At 72.1% G+C, this 17,056-nt stretch overlaps 1 protein-coding gene across 1 annotated transcript; it reads left to right on the top strand.

Annotated features, from left to right (window-relative positions):
* Positions 1 to 61: 61 nt before the first annotated feature.
* MAST1 (microtubule associated serine/threonine kinase 1) lies at positions 62 to 16,780 on the top strand. Its single transcript, XM_064402005.1, is given in 31 exon segments — positions 62 to 250; positions 800 to 831; positions 1,611 to 1,693; positions 2,288 to 2,363; positions 3,385 to 3,463; positions 3,980 to 4,063; positions 4,065 to 4,144; positions 4,667 to 4,742; positions 5,597 to 5,633; positions 5,636 to 5,805; positions 6,368 to 6,469; positions 6,865 to 6,993; positions 7,607 to 7,737; positions 8,105 to 8,313; positions 8,965 to 9,117; positions 9,248 to 9,367; positions 9,515 to 9,561; positions 9,563 to 9,631; positions 9,633 to 9,681; positions 10,641 to 10,742; positions 10,843 to 10,965; positions 11,688 to 11,797; positions 12,252 to 12,370; positions 12,452 to 12,470; positions 12,473 to 12,632; positions 12,793 to 12,942; positions 13,443 to 13,675; positions 14,381 to 14,503; positions 14,642 to 14,778; positions 14,864 to 15,006; positions 15,415 to 16,780. Coding segments are annotated over 31 exon segments (3,693 nt in total). The 5' UTR covers positions 62 to 211; the 3' UTR covers positions 15,924 to 16,780.
* Positions 16,781 to 17,056: the final 276 nt, after the last annotated feature.

The raw sequence follows: 17,056 nt of genomic DNA, 5'->3' as shown, positions 1-17,056 counted from the left end.
CACCGGGGCTGGGCGGGGCCCGAGGGGCGGGGCCGGGGCGGGGCTGGGGGCGGGGCCTCCCGGGGGTCCCGGGCGATGGCGGAGGGCGGCTGAAAACGGGGGGGGGGCTGCGGGAACCGGGGGGAACGGCGAGGCCGGGACCCCCCGCACCGGCACCGGCACCGGCACCGGGAGCGGCACCGGCACCGGCACCGGGAGCGGCACCGGCGCCATGGACGATTCGGGCGTGATCCGGCGGCGGCGGCTGCAGGTACCGGGAGGGGGGGGGTTGTTATTGAGGGGTCGCGGTGGAACCGGGGGCATGGCGGAACCGATACCGGGACCGGTAACGGGATCGGTACCGGCGTCGGTGGTCGGGGTTTGCGCTGTCGGCACCGGGAGGGCACGGGGATGGGGAGGGGCCGGTACCGGAGGATGCGGGGATCGGTACCGGGGCTGTCGGAACCGGCGGGGGTGAGGCCCTCGGTACCGGGGGGGGCTGGGCCGGTACCGGGGGGGCTGGGCCGGTACCGGGGGGGCCGGGTCGGTCGGCACCGGGCGCTGCGGGCCCGTCCGCAGGGCGGTACCGGGCGGGGGGGGGGGGCGGCGCAGCGCCGGTACCCGGGGAGGCCGCTCCGGGCGCGGCCGGTACCGGGCGGGGCGGGGGGCGCTGCGGGGCCCGGGGGGGCTCCGGGGCCGCCCGAACCGGGGGGGTTCGGCCCGGGCTGGGGGGGGGGGGGCGGCACGGAGGCCGCGGAGCCCCCCCGGTACCGCGGGCGGGGGTCCCCGGGCCGCCCCCTAGCCGTTTCCCCCGTTACAGAAGGAGCTGCCGCTGCCGCGGAAGAGCAGCAGGTGAGACCCCCCCCCCCCCGCGACCCCTCCCCAAAAAACACCCAGACCACGCCCCCCAGCCACGCCCCCCGCCACGCCCACTGCAGCCGCCGCGGCCCCCCCCGGCCCCCCCGCCCCGCCGCCGCCCCGGAACCCCGGGAGCCCCGAGACCCCCGGAGCCCCCCGAGACCCCCGGAGCCCCCCGAGACCCCCCGGAGCCCCCCCGGGGGGCGGCAGCATGTTCCGCCGCACCAAGAGGTACCGGGGGGCTCGGCCTTCCTCCCCGCGCCGCCCCCATCCTCATCCTCAGGCTGCGTGTCCATCCTCATCCTCATCACCCGTCCTCCATCCTCATCCTCGGCCTCCTTCGCCAGCCCTTCATCCTCATCCTTCATCCTCCATGTCCATCCTTCATCCTCCATCTTCATCCTCATCCTCCTCTGCCATGTCCGTCTCCATCCTCATCCTCATCCTCTCATCCTCATCCTTCATCCTCCATGTCCATTCTCATCCTCATCTTCATCCACATCCTTCCCTGCCTTCAGCCCCGCTCCTTCCTCATCCTCTCCCTCCTTCATCCTCATGTCCGTCCCTCCTCCATCCTCATCCTCATCCTCATCCCCGCCGCTCCTTTTCTCACCCTCCATCCTCATCCTCCTCCTCCCCGGGCCCCCCCGGCCGCTGTTTCCCCCTCCCCCCCCCCCCCCCCCGTTCTTTCCCCTGGACATGTGGGGGTGGGGGAGGGGGGCTGTTTTTGGGGGGGGTCTCGGGGGGGTCGTGACCCCCCGCCCCTCCCCCAGCTGCCGCAGCCGGAAGAGCCTGATCCTGAGCAGCACCTCCCCCACCCTGCCGCGCCCGCACTCGCCGCTGCCCGGGCACCTCGGTGAGAGCCCGCGACCCCCGCGACCCCCCCCCCCGGGGCCCCCCCGGGTGTCACCCACCCCCCCCAGGGGGCCTCGACCCCCCCCCCGGGTGACCCCGGAGCCCCCCGAGTGTTCTCGACCCCCCCCCCCCAATGTCCTCAAATGCCCCCGGGTGGCACCGACCCCCCCCGGTGTCCCCAAATCCCCCCGACTCCCCCCGGGTGTCACCGACCCCCCCCAGGTGTCTCTGACCCCCCCCCGGGTGTCCCCAAATCCCCCCAAATCCCCCCGGCTGTCCCAAACCCTTCCAAGTGTCCCTGACCCCCCCCCGGGGTGTCCCCAAATCCCCCCGGGTGTCCCCGACCCCCCCCCGGTGTCACCGACCCCCCCTCAATGTCCCCAAAACCCCCCCTGATGTCCCTGACCCCCCTGATGTCCCCAAACCCCCCCGATGTCCCCAAGCCCCCCCCAGCCCCCCCGATCTGCCGGGACCCCCTCCTCACCCTGGGGTCTCCCCCCCCCCCCCCTTTTCCCCTGGGGGGGGTCCCAACCCCCTGGCCCCGCCCCCGGGGCGTGGCCTGTGGGGCGTGGCGCTGACGTCACGGCCCGGGCAGGTGGCAGCCCCCAGGACAGCCCCCGCACCTTCTCCCCGAGCGGCGCCGCGCACTTCGCCTTCGGAGCCGCGCGACGGTGAGGGACACCGGGCACCGGGACACAGGGGGGACACCGGGACACCGGGACACCGGGGGGACACCGGGCACCGGGGATACCGGGGAGGGACCGGGACACCGGGACACCGGGACACAGGGGGGACACCGGGCACCGGGCACCGGGGAGGGACACCGGGCACCGGGCACCGGGGAGGGACACCGGGCACAGGGCACCGGACACCGGGGAGGGACCGGGACACCGGGGATACCGGGCACCGGCACAGGGGGGACACCTGGACACCAGGATAGCGGGGATACCGGGCACCGGGCATAGGGGGGGATTACCGGGACACCGGGCACCGGGGAGGGACACCGGGCACCGGGCACCGGGCACCGGGGATACCGGGCACCGGACACCGGGCACAGGGCACAGGGCACAGGGGGGATTACCGGGACACCGGGCACCGGACACCCGGGGATTACCGGGCACCGGGACAGCGGGGATAACAGGACACTGGGGAGGGACACCGGGCACCGGGGGATACCGGGGGGACAGGGGATACCGGGACACCGGGGGGACATGAGGGACACCGGGGATACCGGGCACCGGGACACAGGGGGGACCACCGGGGATACCGGGGATACCGGGGGGAACAGGGGACACCGGGACACCAGACACCAGCGGGGACACCGGGGGGGACACCGGACACCAGACACCGGGGGATACCGGGACAGCGGGGACAGGGGGGGGACCCGGGGGATACCGGACACCGGGGGGGACCGGGACACCGGGGGGTCACTGGGGACACCGGGACACCGGGGATACCGGGACAGGGGGACACCAGGGGGACACCGGGGGGGACACCGGGACACCGGGGGGAACCGGCGGTGTCACCGAATGTCCGGGGGTGTCCCCGATGTCCCGGGAGGTGTTCCTCGGGTGTCTCCCCGGGCTGTCCCGGTTCCATCCCGCTCTGTCCCGGGTCTGTCCCGGGTGTCTCCCTGGGCTGTCCCGGTTCCATCCCGCTCTGTCCCGGGCCTGGCCCGGGTCTGCCCCCCAGGCCGGACGGGCGCCGCTGGTCTCTGGCCTCGCTGCCGTCCTCGGGCTATGGCACCAACACCCCCAGCCCCACCGTGTCGGTGAGGGGGGGCGCGACCCCCGCGCGGGGGCTGGGGGGGTCCTGGGGGGGGGAGTCCTGGGGGGGGGGGTCCTGGGGGGTCCTAGGGAGGCTGGGGGGTCCTGGGGGTCTGGGGGGGTCCTGGGGGGGGAGTCCTGGGGGGGGGGGGTCCTGGGGGGTCCTAGGGAGGCTGGGGGGTCCTGGGGGGGGATCCTGGGGGGGATCCTGGGGGGGTCCACGAGGGTCCTGGGGTGTCCTGGGGGGGTTCTGGGGGTCCGGGGGGGGTCCGGGGGGGGGGGGGCTGGGGAGTTTCTGGGTGGTCCTGGGGGGATCCTGGGGGGTCCCGGGGGGGGTCCTAGGGGGGTCCTGGGGGGGCAGTCCGGGGGGTCCCGGCTGACCCTCGCCCCGCAGTCCCGGGGATGTTTTGGGGGGTCAGGGTTTGGTTGGGGGGTCCCGGGGGCGGTTCGGGGGTCCCGAGGGCGGTTCGGGGGGTCCCGGGCCGGTTTCGGGGGGTCCCGGCTGACCCTCGCCCCGCAAGTCCTCGTGCTCGTCGCAGGAGCGGCTGCACCAGCTGCCCGCGGCGCCCACGGCCGAGGAGCTGCGGTTCCTGTCCCGCCACTTCGGCCAGCTCCGAGAGCCTGGCCGAGGAGGAGGGGGCGGCCCGGGGGGGCGCGGCCGCCCCCCCGACCCCCCGCTCCCGCAGGCCTCAGGTGGGGCCCCGGCGCGGGGGGAGCAGGGTTTGGGGGGGTTTGGGGGGGATTTCGGGGGGGTTTGGGGGGGGGGAATTGGGGGGTTTGGGGGGGATTTGGGGGGGTTTGGCAGGAATTTAGGGAGATTGGGGAGATTTGGGGGGAATTGGGGGGGGATTGGGGGGTATTGGAGGGATTTTGGGGGGTTTGGGGGACTTTGAGGGGGAGCTGGGGGGATTTTGGGGAATTGCGGAGGATTTGGGGGGGTATTGGGAGGGATTTGGGGGAATTTGGTGGGGATTGGGGGGATTTCGGGGGGAATTGGGGGGATTTGGAGGGTTTGGGGGGATTGGGGGGAAACGTGGGGGGGATTTTGCGGGGGTTTGGGGGGGGGTCACCGCAAGGTTGGGGACAATGGGGGACACCCTGAATTTAGGGGGTGGCGGGATTTTGGGGGCGATCTGGGGGGATTTTGGGGGGATTTTGGGGAGGAATTGTGGGGGGGTCCCAGCTGTGCCCCCCCCCCCCCCCGGCAGCCCCGGGCGCTCGCCCTCGTCCCACGACAACGAGATCGTGATGATGAACCACGTGTACAAGGAGAGGTTCCCCAAGGTGGGGCGGGGGGCTCGGGGGGGGCTGGGGGTGGTTATGGGGCCTGCGGGGGCTGGGGGGGGGCAGTTACGGGGTCTGGGGGTGGCCATGGGGGTGGTTATGGGGTCTCAGGGGGCTGTGGGGGCGGGTTATGGGGTCTGGGGGGGGGAGCTGGGGGTGGCCATGGGGGTCGCTATGGGATCTCAATGGGATCCCTATGGGCTTGCTATGGGATTCCTATAGGATCTATATGGGATCTCTATGGGATCTCCTGTGGGATCTCTATGGGATCTCTATAAGATCTCTGTGGGATCTATGGGGTCGCTATGGGGTCACCATGGGATCGCTATGGGATCTCTGTGGGATCTCTGTGGGATGTCTATGGGATCGCTGTGGGATTGCTATGGGATCTCTATGGGGTCACTATAAGATCTCTACGGGGTCACTGTGGGGACACCACGGGCTCCCCCCGGGGTGCCGGGGGGATCTCTATGGGATCTCTATAGGATCTCTGTGGGATCTCTATGGGATCTCTATGGGATCTCTATAAGATCTCTATGGGATCTCTATAGGATCTCTGTGGGATCTCTATGGGATCTCTATGGGATCTCTATGGGGTCGCTGTAAGATCTCTATGGGATCTCTATAGGATCCCTATGGCATCTCTATGGGATCACTACGGGGTCCCTGTGAGGTCCCTATGGAATCCCTATGGGGTCGCTATGGGATCTCTATGGGATCACTGTAAGATCTCTATGGGATCTCTATGGGATCACTATGGGATCTCTACGGGGTCGCTATGGGGTCACTCTGGGGTCCCCACGGGGTCACTCTGGGGTCCCCCCGGGTTCACCCCGGCTGCCCCGCTCCCGCAGGCCTCGGCGCAGATGCAGGAGCGGCTGGAGGAGTTCGTGCGGGGCTGCGGCCCCCGGCGGGACCCCCGCTGGCCGACGGCGCGCTCAGCTTCATCCAGCACCAGCTGGCCGAGCTGGCCCGGGACTGCCTGAGCACGGCCCGGCACGGCCGCGTCACCGCCGGCTACTTCTGCGAGCTGCAGGAGAGCATGGAGCGCCTGCTGCAGGACGTGAGCGTGGGGACATCGGGGACAGGGACAGGGGACACCGGGGACAGCCTCGGGGACAGGGGACACAGGGACATGGGGACAGGGACAGCGCCGGCTGCTTCTGCGAGCTGCAGGAGAGCATGGAGCGCCTGCTGCAGGACGTGAGCACAGGGACAGGGACACCGGGGACAGGGACAGGGACACCGGGGACAGGGACAGGGGACACCGGGGACAGCCACGGGGACAGGGACAGTGACAGAGACAGTGTGGGGACAGCAATGGAGACGGGGAAAGGGGCAGGGACACAGGACAACGGGGACATTGGGGACATGGGACAGCAGGGACAGCAATGGGGACAACAGCGGGGACAATGGGCACACTGGGGACAACGGGGGACAGTGGGGGACAATGGGGGCCAAAGGGACCAGCAGGACTCAAAGGGACCCAAGAGAAGCCAAAGAGACCCCACAGGGACCAAGGGGACCCCGAGGGACCCAGCACAACCCTGAGGGACCCCCCAGTGTCCCCCTGGGCCCCCCCGGTGTCCCCCCTGACCCCCCAGTGTCCCCCTGTGTCCCCTCAGGCCTACGAGCGCTCCGAGTCGGAGGAGGTGGCCTTCATCACCCAGCTGGTGAAGCGGCTCCTCATCATCATCTCCCGCCCCGCGCGCCTGCTGGAGTGCCTGGTGAGCCCTGGCAACTGTCCCCTCCTGTCCCTGCCCCTGTCCCTGTCCCCTCCCTGTCCCCTCCCCGTCCCTGTCCCCTCCCTGTCCCCCTGCCCCTCTCCCTGTCCCCTCCCCGTCCCTGTCCCCTCCCTGTCCCTGTCCCTGTCCCCTCCTGTCCCTGTCCCTGTCCCCCTCCCTGTCTCCTCCCTGTCCCTTTACCTGTTCTGGTGTCCCCTGTCCCCTCCCCTGTCCCCTCCTGTCCCTGTCCCCTCCCTGTCCCCCTCCCCTGTCCCTGTCCCCTCCCTGTCCCTGTCCCCTCCCTGTCCCCTCCCCTGTCCCTGTCCCCTCACCTGTCCCCTGTCCCCTCCCTGTGTCCCCCTGTCCCCGCGTGTCCCCCTGACGTGTCCCGTCCGCAGGAGTTCGACCCCGCGGGTCTGTCCCAGCTCCTGGGGGGCCCCGGGGGCCGGGCCGAGGGACCCCTGCGAGCCGACACCCCCCGGTACCTGCTGGGGCAGCTGGGGCGGCAGCGCGGGGGCGCGCACCAGGTACGGGGACAGGGGACAGGGAGGGGACAGGGGAGGGGACAGGGACAGGGGACAGGGGGACAGGGACAGGGGGACAGGGATGGGGACAGGGAGGGGACGGGGGGGGACATGGAGGTGCTCAGGTATGGGGACAGGACAGGGACTGGGGGACAGGGATGGGGACAGGGACTGGGGGACAGGGATGGGGACAGGGAGGGGATGGGGGGGACAGGGAGGGACAGGGACAGAGGAACAGAGAAGGGACATGGGGACAGGGACATGGGGACAAGTGAGGGGACAGGGGAGGGGACAGGGACAGGGAGGGGACGGGGGGGACACGGAGGCGCTCAGGTATGGGACAGGGACAGGGGGACAGGGACAGGGACAGGGACAGGGGGACAGGGACAGGTACGGGGGGACGAAGCGTGGAGTGGGGGGTTCGGGGCATGGTGGGGACACAGGCAGGTGTGGGGGGCACACCTGTGACCGCCTGTGTCCCCACGCCTGTCCCCAGACGTGCTGCACCTGGAGGAGCCCGACAGCAGCGGGCACCAACACGCCGGAGCCCGAGGAGGGGGGCTGAGGTGGGCCGCCGGCTCCCCCCCGCGCCCCCCCGCCGTCCCCCCCCCGGTGTCACCTGTCCCCCGTGTCACCTGTCCCCCCCCGTCCCCTGCCCCAGGGCCGCGCCGCCGCCCCCAGGCCCAAGGAGCCGCCAGGTGAGAGCGACTTCGAGACCATCAAACTCATCAGCAACGGCGCCTACGGGTGAGGGGCGGCCGGGGGTCCCGGGGGGTCCTGGGGGTCCCCCGGGGGGTCCTGGGGGTCCTGATGTATGGGTGAGGGGGTTCTTTGGGGGGGTCCCGGGGGGTCCTGGGTGTCCTGGTGTGTGGGTGAGGGGCGGCCCAGGGGTCCCGGGGGTGTCCCGGGGGGGTCTCGGGGGGTCCCGGGGGTGTCCTGACAGTCCCGGGGGTCCCGGGGGTCCCGTGAGGGGGTGGTCCTGGGCCATGTCTGCCCCCTCCCCAGGGCGCTGTACCTGGTGCAGTGATCTCGGGGGTCCCGGCGCTGTCCCGGGGGGGGTCCCGGGTGTTCCCCGGGCGTGCCGGGGGTCCCGCCGATGCTGCCCCCTCCCCAGGGCGGTGTACCTGGTGCGGCACACGGCCACGCGGCAGCGCTTCGCCATGAAGAAGATCAACAAGCAGAACCTGCTGCTGCGGAACCAGGTGCAGCAGGCGTTCGTGGAGCGCGACATCCTCACCTTCGCCGAGAACCCCTTCGTGGTCAGCATGTTCTGCTCCTTCCAGACCCGCCGCCACCTCTGCATGGTCATGGAGTACGTGGAAGGTGCGGCCGCGCCCCGCGACATGGGGCGGGTGTCGCGATATGGGCGGGGAAATCGTGATATGGGGCGGGGCGTCATTATATGGGCGGGGAGACGCGATATGGGCGGGGAGTCGCGATATGGGGCGGGGGAGTGGCCATATAGGGCGGGGGGAGTCGGGATATGGGGCGGGGAAATCGTGATATGGGGCGGGGCGTCATTATATGGGCGGGGGAGTCGCGATATGGGGACAGGCATTTGAATATGGGGTGGGGATGTCACGATATGGGGATATGGGGCCGGGTACTGGGGTAACAGTTGTCCCATGTCCCCCACGTCCCCCACCTGTCCCCATTTCTCTCCTGTCCCCAATGTCCCCAATGCCACCAATATCCCCCCACATCCCAAATGTCCCCAATGTCCCCCCCCGTCCCCAATGTCCCCAATGTCCCCCCAATGTCCCTGATATCCCCCCAATGTCCCCAATGTCCCCCCACATCCCAAATGTCCCCAATGTCCCCCTGTCCCCCAATATCCCCAATGTCCCCGATGCCCCCCCAATGTCCCCAATGCCCCTCCATGTCCCCATTGACCCCGATGTCCCCATGTCCCAATGTCCCCATTGTCCCCATTGTCCCCATTGTCCCCATGTCCCCGATGTGCCCCTGTGCCAGGCGGGGACTGTGCCACGCTGCTCAAGCACATCGGGGCGCTGCCCCTGGAGCTGGCCCGGCTCTACTTTGCCGAGACGGTTCTGGCTCTGGAGTACCTGCACACCTACGGCATCGTGCACCGCGACCTCAAACCCGACAAGTGAGCACTGCTCTGGTCACCTGGGGCACCTGGGCGTGGCACTGCCCTGCCCACCTGTGCCCCGCCCTCACCTGTGCCCCACCCTCACCTGTGCCCCGCCCTCACCTGTGCCCCCCTGCCCGCCCCAGCCCTGCTGATCACGTCCCCTGGGCCACGTGAAGCTGACGGATTTCGGGCTCTCCAAGCTGGGGCTGATGAGCCTGACCACCAACCTGTACGAGGGGCACATGGAGAAGGACGCGGCGCGAGTTCCGCGACAAGCAGGTGCGAGACGGGGTGCCGGGGGTGCCACACAGGTGTGCCAGGTGTGCTGGGGGGGCCAGGGGTGTCCAGGTGTGCCAGGTGTGCCGGGGGGGCCAGGGACAGGCTGGGACAGTGCCAGCTGTGCCAGCTGAGCCCAGGTGTGCCCAGTGTGCGGCACGCCCGAGTACATCGCGCCCGAGGTGATCCTGCGCCAGGGGCTACGGCAAGCCCGTGGACTGGTGGGCCATGGGCATCGTGCTCTACGAGTTCCTGGTGGGCTGCGTTGCCCTTCTTCGGGGACACGCCCGAGGAGCTCTTCGGGCAGGTGATCTCAGGTATGGGACATGGGGGACACACGGGGGGACATGGGGACACGGGGGGGACATGGGGCAGGTGATCTCAGGTACGGACACGAGGACAGGGGGGCACAGCAGCACAGACACACCGGTGGCACGGGGTGGCACAGGGACACAGAGTGGGTCACACGGGGACGGGGCAGGTGACCCCAGCTACGGAGTCTGTGCTCAGCTGTCCCCTCCCTGTCCCCAATGTCCCCCTGTCCCCAATGTCCCCCTGTGTCCCCAATGTCCCCATGTCCCCAATGTCCCCCCGTGTCCCCAATGTCCCCATGTCCCCAATGTCCCCAATGTCCCCATGTCCCCAATGTCCCCAATGTCCCCAATGTCCCCCCCGTGTCCCCAATGTCCCCATGTCCCCAATGAATGTCCCCAATGTCCCCCTGTCCCCAATGTCCCCCTGTCCCCAATGCCCCCAATATCCCCATGTCCCCAATGTCCCCCCGTGTCCCCAATGTCCCCAATGTCCCCAATGTCCCCCCAATGTCCCTCCCTGTCCCCAATGTCCCCAATGTCCCCAATGTCCCCAATGTCCCCCATGTCCCCAATGTCCCCATGTCCCCAATGTCCCCAATGTCCCCAATGTCCCCAATGTCCCCGATGTCCCCCATGTCCCCGATGTCCCCCCGTGTCCCCAATGTCCCCAATGTTCCCCCGATGTCCCCAATGTCCCCCATGTCCCCGATGTCCCCCCGTGTCCCCAATGTCCCCAATGTCCCCCAATGTCCCCCCAATGTCCCCAATGTCCCCGATGTCCCCAATGTCCCCAATGTCCCCCCGTGTCCCCAATGTCCCCAATGTCCCCCCGTGTCCCCCAATGTCCCCAATGTCCCCGATGTCCCCAATGTCCCTCCCTGTCCCCAATGTCCCCCTGTCCCCAATGTCCCCAATGTTCCCCCGATGTCCCCAATGTCCCCCGATGTCCCCCCCTGTCCCAGACGAGATCCTGTGGCCGGAGGGGGACGAGGCTCTGCCCGCGGACGCTCAGCACCTCATCTCCCGCCTGCTGCAGCCGGACCCGCTGCGGCGCCTGGGGGCAGGTGAGACCCCCGGGACCCCCGGGACCCCCGGGCCCCCCTGAGCCCCCCGGGACCCCCCGGGACCCCCCGGGACCCCCCTGACCCCGCCGGTGCCGCGCAGGGGGCGCGCAGGAGGTGAAGGCCCACGGCTTCTTCGCCGCGCTGGACTGGACGGGGCTGCTGCGGCAGAAAGCCGAGTTCGTGCCGCACCTGGAGTCCGAGGAGGACACCAGCTACTTCGACAGTGAGCGACCCCCCCGGGACCCCCCCCCGGGGGGACATGCCCGGATTCCCCTGGATCAGCCCCGGGATTCCCCCTGAAACATCTCTGGGACCCCCCTGGAGCATCCCAGACCCCCCTGGGACCCCCCAGAATCTCCTGGAATATCCCGGGACCCCCCTGAGGACCCCCTCAGGACCCCATGGAGCATCCCAGAACCCCCTGAAACGTCCCAGGACCCCCCCCCTGGGAACCCCCTAAAACATCCTGGAACATCCCAGACCCCCCTGGAACCCCCCAGAATCTCCTGGAACATCCTGGGACCCCTCTGGGAGCCCCAGGCCCTCCCTGGAGCATCCCAGGACCCTCCTGGGACATCCCAGAACCTCCTGAAACATCCCAGGACCCCCCCGGGACAACCCCCCAGGACCCCCTGGAACATCCTGGGACCCCTCCAGACCACCCTGGGACCCCCCAGGACCCCCTGGAACATCCCAGGACCCCCCTGGGACCCCTCTGGAACATCCCAAGACCCCCTGGAACGTCCCAGGACCCCCTGGAACATCCTGGGATGCCCGGGAACGTCCCAGAACCCTCCCTGGTATCCTCCAGGACCCCCCTGGAACATCCTGAGACCCCTCCCTGGGACCCCCAGCCCCCCCGGGACATCCCAGCCCCCCCCAGCCCCTCCTGGGGGTTCCTGCCCCCCCCCCCGGGGGTCTCTCTGAAGCCCCCCGTGCCCCCAGCCCGCTCGGACCGCTACCCCCACGTGGCGTCCTACGAGGACGAGGACACGACCGAGGACGAGCCCGTGGAGATCCGGCAGTTCTCGTCCTGCTCGCCGCGCTTCAGCAAGGTGGGGACGGGCGGGGGGCTCGGGGGGCACGGGGGGCTCGGGGGGCACGGGGGGCATTGGAATTCGGGGGTGTGGGGAGGTGGGAGGATTGGAATTTGGGGGTGTGGGGGTGGGACGTGCGGGGGCTGGGATGGTCCCGAGGGACTGGGGTGTGGTGGTGGGCGTGCCCAGGTGTGCCCAGGTGTGATCAGGTGTGCCCTAGCCGTGCCCAGGTGTGCCCTAGACGTGCCCCAGGTGTGAGCAGGTGTGTCCAGCCATGCCCTAGACGTGCCCAGGTCTGCCCCAGGTGTGCCCGGCCATGCCGTAGCCGTGCCCCAGCCGTGCCCAGGTGTGGTCAGGCATGTTCAGGTGTGCCCCAGCCGTGCCATAGCTATGCCCAGTTGTGCCAGGCTGTGCCCCAGCCGTGCCCAGGTGTGCCCGGCCGTGCCCAGGTGTGACCCGGCACGCCCCGCAGGTGTACAGCAGCCTGGAGCAGCTCTCGCAGGAGCCGAAGCCCAAGGGGCGGCCCCGGGACGAGGCGAGACGCGACGGGCTGGGCCGGGAGCGCGGCTGGAGAACCGGATCACCGGAGCTGTGGGTCCCGGGGGGGCCCGGGGGGGGGTCCCGGGGGGGCTCGGGGGTCCCTAACCCCCCGCCCCGGCCCTGTCCCCGCAGGAAGCACCGCTCGGCGGGCGAGGGGGCCGCCCCCCGAGGGCGAGGGCAGCCCCCCGCCCGGCGCCCGCCGCCGCTTCTCGGCGCTGCTGGAGCCGCGCCCCGCGGGCGCCGCCGAGGAGCGGCCGTGCCCCCGCAACGGCGGCCCGCGACGGAGCCCCGGACGGGGCCGCCGAGGAGCCGGGTGCGTCCCGGGGCGGTGGGGAGGGGTCCCCGGTGTGTGGGGAGGGGTCCCCGGTTGTCCCGGTGTGCCCCCGGTGTGTCCCCGATGTGCCCCGGGAGGGTGGGGAGGGGTCCCCGGTCTGTCCCAGTCTCTTCACCGCCCGTGCCCCCCGCCCCCCCAGGGCCGCCCCCCGCCCGCTCGGAGCTGCGGCGGCCGCGGCACCCGGGGGTCGCCCCCGCCGAGCCCGGCGGCGACAAACGCAGCGCCCGCGGCCCCGGGAAGGTCACCAAGTCCGCGTCCGCCACCGCGCTGTCCGTCATCATCCCCAGCGGTGCGTGACCCCCGGGACCCCCCCGGGGACCCCCGGGACCCCCCCGGGGACCCCCCGGGGAACCCAAACACCCCCGGGAGCCCAAACACCCCCGGGACCCCACGGGAGGGGGGGCTGGGGGGTCTCCGGGGATCCTGTGGGTGCTGGGACCCCCAGTCTCACGGGTGGGGTCTCCCCGGTCCCGGGGGGGTCCCTGGGGGTCTCCCGGGGGATTTGGGGGTTTCACGGGGGGTTCTGTGGGGTCTCCCTGGTGCCCGGGGGTCTCCCGAGGGGTTTGGGGGTCTCCGGGGCTTTGGGAGTGTTCCGGGGGGTTTGGGGGTCTCCCGGTGAGTTCGGGGTCTCCCGGGGGGTTTGGGGGTCTCCCTGTGGGTTTGGGGGTCTCCGGGGGGTCTGGGGGTCTCCCTGGGGGTTTGGGGGTCTCCGGGGGGTCTGGGGGTCTCCGGGGGGTCTGGGGGTCCCGGGGGCTGTGGGGCCGCGGCCAGCCGGGTCTGGGGGCGCAGGGGAGGCGCCCGGCTCGTCCCCCCTGGGCAGCCCGATGTCGCCGCGCTCGCTGTCCTCGGACCCCTCGTCGCGGGACTCGTCGCCGGGCCGGGAGCTCGCCCCCGCCGTGGCGGCGCCGCCGCGCTCGCCCATCGCCATCCCCCGGCCCGGCAAGAAGTTCGGCTTCACCCTGCGCGCCATCCGCGTCTACCTGGGCGACAGCGACCTGTACAGCGTGCAGCACGTCGTCTGGGTGGGACAGGGGACAGGGGACACGGGGGGGACAGGGGGGGCACTGCGGGGACACCGAGACAGCGCGGGGACACGGGGGGACAGCGACCTGTACAGCGTGCAGCACGTCGTCTGGGTGGGACAGGGGGACACGGGGGACAGGGGGGGGGACAGGGGGGGCACCGGGACACCGAGGGGACATGGGGACACTGCGGGGACACGGGGGGACAGTGACCTGTACAGCGTGCAGCACGTCGTCTGGGTGGGACAGGGGACACGGGGGACAGGGGGGGGACAGGGGGGGCACCGGGACACCGAGGGGACATGGGGACACTGCGGGGACACGGGGGGGACAGCGACCCGTACAGCGTGCAGCACGTCGTCTGGGTGGGACAGGGGGACAGGGGACACGGGGGGGACACACAGGGGGGACATGGGGACACCGGGACACCGCGGGGACATGGAGGGTGACACAGGGACACTGGGGACAGGGGGACACACAGGGGGACACGGGGACAGGAAGGGTGACACTGGGGGTGACACGGGGGGACAGCAGATTTTTGGGGCGGGTAGCAGCGCCCGACACGACAGGGACAAGGGGGGACAGGAAGGGACAGTTTGGGGTGCGGGGGTGCCTCCCGCGGTTCTCCACGCGTGACCCCGGTTTGGGGACACGGGGTGGGGTCCGGGGGTGCCCCGAGCGTGACCCCGGTTTTTCGGGGGGCAGCACGTGGAGGAGGGCGGCCCCGCGCAGGAGGCCGGGCTGTGCGCCGGGGACCTGATCACGCACGTGAACGGCGAGCCGGTGCACGGGCTGGTGCACACCGAGGTGGTGGAGCTCATCCTCAAGGTGGGGACACCGGGGACACCGGGGGGGTCACAGCTTTGGGGGCGTCGCGGCTCACGGCAGCTCAGCCCCGAGCAGCGGGCGAGCCCCGGTGGGTGGGGGGGGTGCCGGGGGTCGCGCCCGTGACCCGGTGTCGCCCAGAGCGGGACCAAGGTGCTGGTGACAACGACGCCGCTGGAGAACACCTCGATCCGCCTGGGCCCCGCGCGGCGCCGCAGCGCCCGCGCCAAGATGGCCCGCAGGAACCGCCGGGGAGGCACCGGCAGCGGCCACGAGAGGTGGGCCCGGGGCACCGGGGGGCACCGGGAGGCACCGGGGGGCACCGGGGGGGGCGCGGGGTGTGACGGTCCTCCCGCCCGCTAGGCGGCGCAGCGCGCTGTTCCGGCACCTGGCGCGCCAGGCCTCGCTGCTGCACACGAGCCGCTCGCTGACGTCACTGAGCCGCTCGCTCTCCTCCTCCGACTCGCTGCCCGCCTCCCCCACGCACGCGCGGGCGCGCGACCCCGGTAAGGGGCGGGGCCACGGGGAGCGGGCGGGGCCACGGGGGCGGGGCGGTAACGGGAAGAGGCGGGGCTTGGAAACGGGGCGTGGTCCCGGTCCCGGTGCCCGGTCCCGGTAACGATGCTCGGTGCTGGTACCAGGTCCCAGTGCCCGGTACCGGTGCGCGATGCTCGGTGCCCGGTGCTTGGCCCCGGTGCCGGCACCAGGTCCCAGTGCCCGGTCCCGATCTCCGTTCCCCGGTCCTGATGTTCGGTGCCCGGTGCCCGGTGCCGGTGCTCGGTGACAGGTGCTTGGTCCCGGTGCCGGTGCTTGATGCTCGGTCCCGGCACCCGGTGCTCTGTGCCCGGTCCCCGGTGCCCGTTCCCGCTCCCGCTCTCCTCTCGCTGACCCGTTCCCGTCCCCGTTCCCCGCAGGCGCCTCCCCGCCCAGCAGCTCTCCGGGCTCCAGCGCTCCGCCGTCGCCGGCGGGGCCGCACCTGCGGCCGAGCTCGCTGCAGGGGCTGTCGCCGAAGCTGCAGCGGCAGTACCGGGCGGCGCGGTGCCGCTCGGCGGGCAGCATCCCGCTCTCGCCGCTGGCGCACACGCCGTCGCCGCCCGCCGCCTCGCCGCCCGCCTTCCCCGCCAAGCTGCACGCCAAGGCGGCCGAGTCGCCGCGCCTCGCCCGCCGCGGGCTCCCGGACAAGGCGGCGGCGGCGGCGCCGGTGCCGCCGCGCAAGGCGGGGCTGGAGCCGGCCCGCAAGGACTTCCCGGCCGAGCCGCCGCTGCAGAGCCTGGCCGAGTGGGACGGCGAGGGCCCGGCCGAGCCGCCCGCCGGCGCCGCCCGCCCGCCGCCGGGGCCGCGCCGAGCCGCCGGGGCCGGAGCCGGCGGGGCCGGGGGCGGAGGAGGCGGAGCGGGGGGCGCGGGGGCCCCCCCAAGGCGCTGAGCCCGGTGCAGGAGCACGGCGTGCCCATCGTGGTGGTGGGGCCGGGGGCGGCCCCCGGGGACCCCCGCGGGGCGCCCCCCGCCCGCTGAGCGAGCTCGGGTCGGAAACTGGGGAGGGGGCGGCCCCCGGGGACCCCCCGCCCGTTGATCCCCCCCCGGTTGTAAATAGGGGGAGGGGGCACGCCGCGACCTCCGGGGACCCCCGCGGGGGCCCCCCCCGCGCGCCGAGCGAGCCCCGGTTGTAAATTTGGGGAGGGGGCGACCCCGCGGACCCCCCCGGCCGTTGATCTCCTCTCGAGCCCCGGTTGTAAATAAGGGGAGGGGGCACCCCGCGACCCCCCCCGACCCCACCCCACCCCCCCCAAGGCATGCGGGGGTCGCGCCCCCCCCGGCCCCGAAGGGTTAATACTGTGACAACGCCCCCCCCCCCTCCGTGTGACGTCACCGACCCGGCGCCACCCCCCGGTGTGATGTCACGGACCCGGACACGCCCCCCTCTTTCCCGCCCCCCCCCCCCCCCCGGTCTCCCGTTTGCCCCCGGTTTTGGCTCCCGGTGTTGACGTCAGAGCGGTGATGACGTCACAGCAGCCATGTCGCGGGAGGGGCAGGGGCGCTGCTCTGATGTCACTGGGGGACGGGGGTCGTGACGTCACGGCCGTGACGTCACAGCCGCGGGAGGGGCGGGGGGGAGGCTGTGCCCGGTGACATCACACCCAGCCAAACCGAGCCGGTGACGTCACCACCCCCCGTGACATCATCGCGCGCCCCCTCCCCCCCCCCGTTCTCGCTATGCAAACGCCCCCCGGGCGGGGGGGGCCGGGGGGGCCCCGGGGACCAATAAAGGCTGCAGAGCACCGAGCCCGGCTCGGGGACACCGGGGGGACAACGGGGGGCACCGGGGCTGGGGGGGGCACCGGGGGGGCACCGGGGGACAACGGGGGGCACCGGGGCTGGGGGACTCCGGGGGGGGTACCGGCTCTGGGGGGGCACCGGGGGGGGCACCGGGGGGCACCGGAGGGTACCAGCGCTGGGGGGACACGGGGGCTCGGGGGCACCGGGGACACCGGGACCCCCACGGGAGGAGATTTGGGGGTGTCCCTGCCCCGGGGGGTGATTTGGGGGTCTCAGGGCCCC

Source organism: Passer domesticus, chromosome 34, assembly GCF_036417665.1.
Source record: "Passer domesticus isolate bPasDom1 chromosome 34, bPasDom1.hap1, whole genome shotgun sequence".
Lineage (NCBI taxonomy): Eukaryota > Metazoa > Chordata > Aves > Passeriformes > Passeridae > Passer > Passer domesticus.
Note: the sequence above shows the minus strand (reverse complement) of the source record. Positions and strands in the feature narration are given on the sequence as shown.